Source organism: Lynx rufus, unplaced genomic scaffold (genome assembly GCF_022079265.1).
Source record: "Lynx rufus isolate CCGP_SWC_20201006 ecotype Redwood Valley unplaced genomic scaffold, mLynRuf1.p SCAF_49, whole genome shotgun sequence".
Classification (NCBI taxonomy): Eukaryota; Metazoa; Chordata; class Mammalia; order Carnivora; family Felidae; genus Lynx; species Lynx rufus.
Genome location: NW_025814866.1, coordinates 48694 through 59044, shown reverse-complemented (window position 1 = coordinate 59044; position 10351 = coordinate 48694). Strand labels below are relative to the sequence as shown.

The window sequence follows — 10351 nt, the reverse complement described above, 5'->3', positions numbered from 1 at the left end:
GGAGTGGAATTCTTGGGAATTCTATTCTTGGGAATAGAACATATAATAATGTTCTATTTAACTTATTCAAGAAGCAGCATTACATTTAATGCCAAAACTTTGCTACAATCTTAACCATAAGTGTCTAGTAAAATAAGGTATACAATTGTTGTTTCTTTTGAGATCGTTTCGTTATTTGGGGTCCCTTGAGTTCCCTATGAATTTTTGGATTATCTCTTCCATTTCTGCAAAAAAGGCCATTGAGATTTTGATAAGGACTGCATTGGTGGGGCGCCTGGGTGGCTCAGTCAGTCAAGTGTCAGACTCTTGATTTTGGGTCAGGTCATGATCTTGCAGTTTGTGAGATTGAGCCCTGTGTCGGGCTCTGTGCTGCCCTGTGTCAGGCATGGAGCCTGCTTGGGATTCTCTCTCTCTCTCTCTCTCTCTCTCTCAAAATAAATAAATATTTAAAAAGTACTGTATTGAGTATGTAGACCACTTTGTGAGTATAGCCATCTTAATAATATTAAGTCTTCCAATCCATGTACATGGTAAGTCTTTCCATTTATTTAGACCTTCTTTAATTTCTTTGAGCAATGTTTTATAGTTTTCAATGTATAAGTCTTGTATCCCCTTGGTTACATTTATTCCTAAGTGTTTTCATCTTTTTGTTATTATTATAGATGCTATTATTTTCCTAATTTCAATTTCATTGTTCATTGTGGGTTTGGCTTTCAGCTTTGTCCAAACAAAGCCAAGGATGGCTCAAAGGATTACTCAAAACTCCATGCAGGGGTGCCTGGGTGGTTCAGTTGGTTAAGCATCTAACTTTGGCTCAGGTCATGATCTCATGGTTTGTGGGCTCGAGCCCTGTGTCAGGCTCTGTGCTGACAGCTCAGAGCCTGGAGCCTGCTTTGGATTCTGTATCTCCCTGTCTCTCTGCCCCTCCCCTACTCGTTCTCTGCCTTGCTTTCTCAAAAATAAATAAACATTTAAAAAATAAAGAAAAAAAGACTCCATGCAAGTCAAGAGAGGTGAAAGGGAGGCTAAGGGAAGTCTCCCCGAGTGGCTACTGTCAAGCTCCCATATTTATTGAGCATACATTTAGGGAAGAAATGAGCAATACGTTGGTGGGCTACATGCCAGTAAGAACATATAGAAAACGTGCAGAAAAACAAGTTAAGACAGGATAAAATATTCCATGCGATAACATGGCTTATGAAATTTATGAGTATAGGCAGGGCCTAACCCCTAGATATACATTAAGTAGATAAGCAAAGCATGGCCGCTGTTTTTAGCAAAGCCAGAGAGCAGTTTTCTGCTTTTCAATGCATTCCCTATAATCTCCTAACCCAGGACATAGCTATTTGATTTCCCACAGTTCATTGCTAGTGTAGAGTATTACAACTGATTTTTGTGTGTTGATCTCATATGGTGAAACTTGGCTGAATTTGATGATTAAGTCTAGGAGATTTTTTTGATGGGTTCTTTAGGATTTTATATGTACGATACAATCATCTGTGAATAGAGATAATTGTGCTTCTTACATTCCAATTTAAGTGATTTTTCTTTCTTTTTCTTGTTTAATTGCTCTGGCTAGAATTCTAGTACAATGTTGAATAGCATCCATAAAAGTGACCATCCTTATCTTATTCCTGATCTTTTTAAGGTAGGTGTTTAAAACTAGATATTTCCCTCTGAACACTGCTTTCACTGCATCCCATTAGTTTTGGTATGTTGTTTTTCATTTTCATTCATATCTATGTATTTTCTAATTTCCCTAGTGATTTCTTTTTTGATTGTTTGTTTAAAAATGTATTATTTAATTTCTACATATTTGCATATTTTCCAGTTTTCCTTTTGTTATTTATTTCTAGTTTCATTCCATTACAGTTGCAGACTATAGTATATATGATTTAAATATTTTAAATTTTACTGAGATTTATTTTGTGGCTTAATACATGGTCTATCCTGGGGAATGTTTAATGTACACTCGAGAAAAATGTGTATTCTGCTACCATTGGGTGGTGTATTCTGTATAAGTATGTTAGATATAGTTGCTTTATATGTTGTTCACATCCTCTGTTGCCTTATTGATCTTCTATCTGGTTGTTCTTTTCATTATTGAAGGTAGAGTATCGAAGTCTCTGGCCATTATTGTGGAACTGGCTATATCTCCTTTCAATTCGGTCAGTGTTGCTTCATATATTTTGTGATTTGTTGCTAGCTGTGTATATGTTTACAATAGTGATATCTTCTTAATGAGTTGACCCTTTTATCATTAATATTCTTCTTTGTCTCATATTTTTGACCTAAAGTATATTTTATCTGATTTTAGTATTAGCTACCCCAGCACTCTTTAGGTTATTATTTGCATGGGATCTTTTTTATTTCTTAACTTTCAATCTATTTGTGTTTTTGATCTAAAGTATCTTGTATAGAACATATAGTTGGGTTATGTTTTAAAAATCCATTTTTCCACTCTCTGTTTTTAATTGGACCATGTAATCCACATACATTTAAAGTAGTTACTGATAAGATCTTCCTTTTACTATTTTGCTTTCTTCCCCCATATGTCTTATATCATTTTTGTTCCTCAATACCTCCATTACTGTCTACTTTTATGTTAGATATGTATTTTCTATTTACCATCTTGATTCCCTTATAATTTCTTTCACTATATATTTTCTTAGTGGTTACCCTGGGGATTATAATTAACATCTTTTACTTGTAACAATCTAGTTTGAATTAATGCCAACTTTACTTGAGTAGTATGCAAAAAGGCTGCTTTTATACAGCTGCACCTTTCCCCTTTTATGTTGTTATTGACACAATTTACATCTTTACATATTGTATGCTCATTAACATTATTTTATAATGATTGTTTTATACATTTAAAATGATATATGAAAAAAGGAGTTAAAACCCAAAATTACATTAATATTGACTTTTATATTTACCTATGTATTTATTTCTACTGATGTTCTTTATTTCTTTGTATGACTTCAAGTTAGTGTCCTTGAAGTGATAGTCACACTAGTGACTGTCTAGTGTCCTTTCCTTTCAGCCTGAAATGCTCCCTTTAGCACTACTTGTAGGATAGATCTACTAGTAATGAATTCTCTCAGATTTAGTTTATCAGGGAATGTCTTAATTTCTTCTTAATTTTTAAAGGATAAGTTTGCTAGATATAGAATTCTTGGTTGACATTTCCCCCCCTTTGATCACATTAAATATGTCACCCTGGTGCCTTCTGGTCTCCATGGATTTTGATGAGAAATTGTTAGTCTTATTGAGGATCACTTGTAAATGACAAGTTGTTCTTTTGCTGCTTTCAAGATTCTCTTTTAGTCTTTGGCTTTTGGCAATTTGATAATAGTATGTCTTGGTGTGGGTCTGCTTGTTTTTATCTTACTTAGAATTCATTGTACTTTTTGAATGTATGGATTCATGCTTTCATCAAATTTGGGCAATTTTCAGCCATGATTTCTTTAAATATTCCTTTTGGCCTTTTTTCCTCTCTCCTTTTCTCATTCAGGGACTCCCACAATGCATATGTTGGTCTACTTGATAATGTTCCATAGGTCTCTTAGACTCTGTTCTTTTAAAAAAATTTTTTTCTTTATGTTCCTCAGACTAATTTCAGTCTATCTTCAAGTTCACATATTCTTTTTTCTATCTGCTCAAATATACTATTGATACTTTATCAGAATTATTCCTTTCAATTTTTGTACTTTTCAGTTCCACATTTTCTATTTGGCTCCTTTTTATAATTTTTATTACTTTGTTGATATTCTCTATTTGTTGATATATTGTTATGGCTTCCTTTAGCTTTTTGAACATATTTAAAAAATTAAAGTCTTTTTGTAGTAAGTCCAATGTTTGTGCCTTTTTATAAACAGTTTTTCTAATTTGTTTTCATCCTGTGAATGAGCCATATTTACTTGTTTCTCTGCATGCCTCATAATTTTTCATTGAAAACTGGACATGTTGAATATTATAATGAGGTAACTCTGGAAATTAGAGTTTCTTCTATTCTTTCTTCTATTCAGGGTTTGTTTTTGTTGCTTTCTGTGGTTTGTAGTTGCTTGTTGGTTTGGTGACTTCTAAACTATTTTCCAAAACCTATGTTTTATCATGTGTGGTCTCTGAAGTCTCTGTTGTTTTAGCTTTTGGTCAGATAATAGTTTTCCAGAGATCTTCTTAAACTGGAGGGGAGAAAAAGAAATAAATAAAAAGAGGGACACCTCGGTGGTTCAGTTGGTTAAGAGTCTGAATCTTGATTTTGGCTCAGGTCATGATCTCATGTTTTGTGAGATCAAGCCACACGCCAGGCTCCATGTGCTTGGGATTCTCTTTCTTCCTCTCTCTCTGCCCCTCCCTTGCTCACACTCTCTCTCCCCCAAAACAAACAGACAAACAAGTTTTTAAAAAAATAAATAAAAAGAATAAATTAGTCTCCTGGTCTTTGAAGTTTGGCTGTATGTTGTGTACTTTTTCAAAGCTTAGCCAGTCTGTTTATAACTATATCTTAGCCTCCATTGCCTGTGTTTATCTGATCCTAAATATCAGTTGGAGGTGAAAGCTTATCAGGTTTTTTCTGAGCATGCATCCAGTCCTGGGCATGCATATGACTTTCTATATTTTCCCATTATAAACAGAAGCTTTTCAAAATCAATATTACCCAAAAGTAAATTTCCCCAATTTTTCCTCTAAGACATTTGGCATGTCTATTATTTGTCTCAATTGTAATCTTTTGCCCTAAGAGGCAGTGACTTGTTCATTGTTCTTAAGGAATACCCTCTTACCTACTTTTCTGTCCTGAGGGAGTTCTGAGTTAGGTGAAAGGAGGGCCAGTGCCTTGTGTCAGACCTTCAGGGAATTTCCAGATAGGTCCAAACAGACAAACACAATTCCTTGGGAACAAAATCTGTTCTCCTCCCTTCTGAGCCAAGTATTACAATGGGAATATAGGCTGCCATCTTCAAAACGCTTCTGTGCTGGGAAGGGGTATGGGGGCAAGGCTAAAGTTAAGACACCAGAATGTTCTACTGTGTTTAAGTTGCCCTTTTCTTGATTCAACATGTGATTGATTTTTGGAAATAATTGACTATTTTTGTGAGTTCTGACAACATTGATTCTATTTTTGCTATTTTTTCCCACTGTTTCTGTGGAGGGACAGGCTCTCGGAGCTCCTACTTCTGTTATTTTTGCTGATGTCACTCTTGGGATTTTTTTTTAATGGAGAAGAACTACTGGGCTGAAAAGTAGCACTGGGAGGAGGAAAGGTCACTGACCCTATCTCCTTACCCTGAGGTATATGGGGTGTGAGAAGAAAAGATAGTTTACCTTGAAGAGGGCTGCAAGAAAGTAGTGCCCTCAGGGTATAGAGCCAAGCCTCCTTCAAGGCAGAAGGTAGAGGGAATGCTTTGAGAAGACATTGATTACAGATTATGAGTTGCAGAAGGCCCAGTGAAAGTTGGGGTCTGAAGGGAGAGCTTTGGGTGAGGCAGTTGGCTTGAAGGAAAGAACATCGAGACTCTGGTGCTTTGAATCAGGCTTATATTCCAATCCTGCTTACAGGTTGTAAAAATCAAAAAATAATGTGAAGTTTTACAAGTGCCATGTTAGCATCGATTAGATTTATAATGTAGTTTTTCCTACCATCAATTCATATGATTATTTGCATTAGTAGATGTCATAATACCAATCATTTTTATATTCTTATTTGATGCCTTATCCCTCCAATATATTGCTTGCTAGACTGGATTTGCATGTATTGAGATTTTTGCCTCATTATTCTTTTATGCATATGCTTATTGTTGCCAGGTTTTGATTTCAGTGTTATGCTGGCTTGAGGCCATGATGATTCAGTGGTGAACCAGAAAGATGTCATTCTTTCCCCTGTAAACTTTTAATATTTGAAGAGGGGATTAGTGGGCTGAAAATCTGATGAACCAAAATATTTTTTTCTTAAAAGCACATGAATTAAAACATGTATTTTACTTTTAAGTGAATATCCATGAAAAATTTTCATTTTTTTCCATGGATATTTGATTATTCATCATCTGCCTATTTTTGAGTCAATATTTTAAGATCAGATTTTACTAAGTTTACATTTTACCTGAATTTCAGATTTATTAATGTAAATCTTTCTATAGAGTGGAATGAAACCACATGAGCATTTAGCCTTTGTGGAATCCACAACATGAACTTGAAAAGAGAGACAAAGATACAAAGACATAATTTCTTAGAGATGCTCTATGTATGACAAGGTTTCATGAGTCTTGAGCCCCTAATTGTGCTTATGATTCAAACTTAGTCCATCACAGAAACCTTTTGAAAGAAATATTAACATCCTTGGAACATAGTTTAGCAAGTTGATATATGTTTATTGTTAAAAAAAAAAGATTTGGGGCGCCTGGGTGTCTCAGTCGGTTAAGCGTCCGACTTTGACTCAGGTCACAATCTCACGGTTTGTGAGTTTGAGCCCCGCATCGGGCTCTGTGCTGACAGCTCAGAGCCTGCAGCCTGATTCAGATTCTGTGTCTCCCTCTCTCTCTCTGCCCCTCCCCTGCTCGTGCTCTGTCTCTCTCTCTCTCTCTCAAAAATAAATAAACATTAAAAAAAGATTTAAGTTAAAATCTCACATGCCAGAGATAACCACTATTAGCATTTTGGTGAATATGCTTTCATGTATTTTTCAATGAATACATACATTTGAATATATATGTCTCTGTATGTTTGTGAAGTATATACATCTGTGTCTAAGTATGCATACACATGCACACACAGAATTTTGCTTTATGGTCATCACCCTGACCCCTATATGGATAAAATAATGCACCCATTTTGACAACTCAATTGCTTTTGCTGCTTCCCCACTCTCCCCAAACCAGGCCTTACTTTCAGTTCCATCTTCTTCTCTGCCTGGTCCTTCTTTTCTTCTTGAGAAGGAAGAGGAGCTCCTGACTGAGTTAAGTCACAAGAAAGGCCTTAGCTCACCTGTCCTGCATTCTCTCATGACCAGGGAGCCACACACTTTCTTGCCCTCACTACCCCAGGTTGGATTTCCTTCCCAAGTGTCACCAAGTATTATTTCAGCTAAGGATGAAGGTTGCTGTGCATGTTTTCCCAGATTGCCTCTGCTCATGTTGACAGATGTACTTCCAATGCATATTTACAGAAACCAGAGGCCATGGCGGGAAGCAATCGAACTGTTGTCTCAGAATTCCTCCTCCTGGGACTGTCAGATGTGCCTGAGAATCAGCCCCTCCTCTTCAGTCTGTTCCTGTCCATGTACCTGGTTGCTGTGGTGGGGAACCTGCTCATCATCCTGGCCATTGGCTCTACCTCCCATCTCCACACCCCCATGTACTTCTTCATAGCCAACCTGTCCTGGGTTGACATCTGCTTCACCTCTGTCACTATACCAAAGATGCTGCTCAATATCCAAACCCTGAGCCGGTCCATATCTTACACTGGATGCCTTACTCAGATGTATTTTCTAATCTTGTTTCTAGAACTGGACAATGTCCTCTTGGCAGTGATGGCATATGACAGATATGTAGCCATATGCCACCCTCTTCACTATACCATAACCATGAGCCCCAAATTCTGTATCACATTATTGTCTCTGGCTCTGATTATCACAAACATCTATCCTTTGATCCACACCCTTTTGATGGATACACTGTCATTTTGTGCAAGTGTCAGAATTCACCATATTTTCTGTGAACTCTATGCATTGCTAAAGCTTTCTTGTTCAAGTATCCATGACAATGAGTTGGTTGTTTACATCCTGGGGAGCTTTATTTTTGTTGCTCCTTTCCTCTTTATTTCTATCTCCTACATGCACATTTTCTCAGCCATCCTAAGACTTCGTTCCTCCCAGAGCAAACTTAAAGCCTTTTCCACTTGTAGTTCCCACCTTGTTGTGGTGTCATTGTTCTATGGAACTTTATTTGGGGTGTATCTGCGTCCTTCTTCTTCCTACACATCTGAGGATTCAGTGGCCACTGTGCTGTATGCAGTGGTGGCTCCCATGCTCAACCCCTTCATTTATAGTCTTAGGAATAAGGACATGAAAGGGGCCCTAAGGAGCCTCCTCAGCTGGAGAAAGATCTGGCCTTGGTGACAGCATCTCCTGCTCCTGAGTGATGATGTCATCTTGTGCTTGCCTCATTATTGATGTAGGAGGGGACTATCCATATAAGATTTAACAGATGTCGAGCTCTGCCCAAATTTCTGCTGCAATCATATTCAATCACTCCTTCAACCAAACCTCCCTGGATGACTCTCGTGTCAGGCCCCAGATGGACAGCTTGTTTGTTTGAGGATTTAATTTTCCATTCATTCTATATGTCCTTCATGGCTCCTCTTCAAACCATGTCTGCCTCATGAATTTTTACCACGATCCCCTGTTAGTGGCGTGAATCATAATAAGCAATGGAGCATCTTGTTTTGTGCTGGGCACTGTTTTGAGCAAGTACACGTATTTACTCACTTAATCACCAATCTTGTGATGGAGATGCTGTTATCTACATTTTCTAGGTGAGGGATGTCATCAGAGAAGCAATGGAATTCTCACCTTCTGCTTGTGTAGGAATAATTTGTTAGATGGAAATAAAGAGGCTCCTTTCACTTCTCAAGAACAAAATCTGCAACTGGAGGCCCTTGTCACGAGATGGCAGTAGATGCACAGGTTGTGACTTCAAGACACATTCACAAAGTTTCTGAGCCAAGTGGAGAAAGAGGTGGGTACCCCTTTGAACTCTTACATGGATCACGGTATGTCAATACACTTCCCAAGCCATAGACTTGCTTGCTGACCTCGCAGAGAACATTCCCAGATGAAATGAAAAGAGTAGATTCACCACATTTCTCAACATGGCCAACTTAGGTACGTAGTGTTGAAACACTATTCATATTAAGATCAGGGCAACAACAGGGATTCCCTCTACCATGACTATCATTTAACATTTTCGTCAAAATTCTAGTCTAGCAGTAAATCAGAAAACAGATGTATTAGGTATTAATATTAGAAATGAAGGGGAGGGGCACCTGGGTGGCGCAGTCGGTTAAGCGTCCGACTTCAGCCAGGTCACGATCTCGCGGTCCGGGAGTTCGAGCCCCGCGTCGGGCTCTGGGCTGACGGCTCAGAGCCTGGAGCCTGTTTCCGATTCTGTGTCTCCCTCTCTCTCTGCCCCTCCCCCGTTCATGCTCTGTCTCTCTCTGTCCCAAAAATAAATAAACGTTGAAAAAAAAAAAAGAAATGAAGGGGAAAAAACTATGATCATATGAAAATAGGAGTATCTTTCTGGAAAATCCAAGATAATCAAGCTGAAAAACTACTAGAACTAAGAGGAACAAATTTACAGATTGCAAAATAAGTAATGCAAAAATCAATAAAACTCTTCCAATCCAGGGAGGAAAAACTACTTAAAAGTGGCACTGGAAAAATATCCCAAACATAATAGCAACGAGGATAAAATATTGTCTTAATAAGAAATGAAAGGAGCCTATATGAGGAGACTGCAGAGATTCTCTTGAGAGAATCTGGTCAAAGGAAAAGACATAACACCGTCTTGGATGGGAAGACTTGGGTTAATTTCTAGGTTTCAGACATTTAGAACCTGAACACAATCTTTTTTTTTTTTAATTTGAGGAAAGGCTTTTACTGCTAAATTGGGAGAATAAATGGCAGAGAAGAGCAAAAAAAAAAAGAAAGAAAAACAACAACAACAACAACAACAACTATGATCAGTAAGGACTTTTTTTCTGCCGGATGTTAAAAGGTAAAATAATTTAAACAGAGTGCTATTGGAAGATGAATCAACATACAGATCTTGTGAATATACACCTATTCTCATGCTACTCCTGGAGCACAAAAGCAATGGAAGAGATCACAAAGGATAATGGGTAGATTTATCCACAAGAAAACCAAATCAAGTGAGGAAAATAGTCACCATTTATGTGACAAACACAAACATTTATTTGGTCTTTGTCCCCAGTTCCTGACACAGAGCTCCTAAAACCTTTGGAATTTCCTGGTTGATAAAAGCATTTTTGTTCTAATATGGTGACTCTTGTTGAGCCTCTACATAGCTTCAGGATGGGGCTGGTCACCAGAAGACCAGGTCTTTATTAGGAACCTAGAACTTTCACCCCTTCCTCCTCCCCTAACCTCCTGAGATGGGAGAGGCTGGAGACTGAGTTAATTGATCATGCCTACATGATGAAACCTCCATAAGAACCCCTAAACAATGGGTTCAGAGGGCTTCCAGGTTGATGAGCACATCAACATGCTGGAAGGGTGGAGCACCCAAAATCCATGGGACAGAAGCTCCTGTGCTTGGGACCCTTCCAGACT

General features: G+C 37.8%; 1 protein-coding gene across 1 annotated transcript; it reads left to right on the top strand.

The window, feature by feature from the left end:
• The first annotated feature begins 7177 nt into the window (after nucleotides 1-7177).
• LOC124525888 (olfactory receptor 1D2-like) lies at nucleotides 7178-8116 on the top strand. Its single transcript, XM_047098507.1, has one exon. It carries the CDS (start codon nucleotides 7178-7180, stop codon nucleotides 8114-8116), a length of 939 nt encoding a protein of 312 aa, XP_046954463.1.
• Nucleotides 8117-10351: the final 2235 nt, after the last annotated feature.

What these genes read in the sequence shown, in the direction of transcription:
- LOC124525888 (XM_047098507.1), top strand. Translation starts at nt 7,178, where the DNA reads ATGGCGGGAAGCAATCGAACTGTTGTCTCAGAATTCCTCCTCCTGGGA.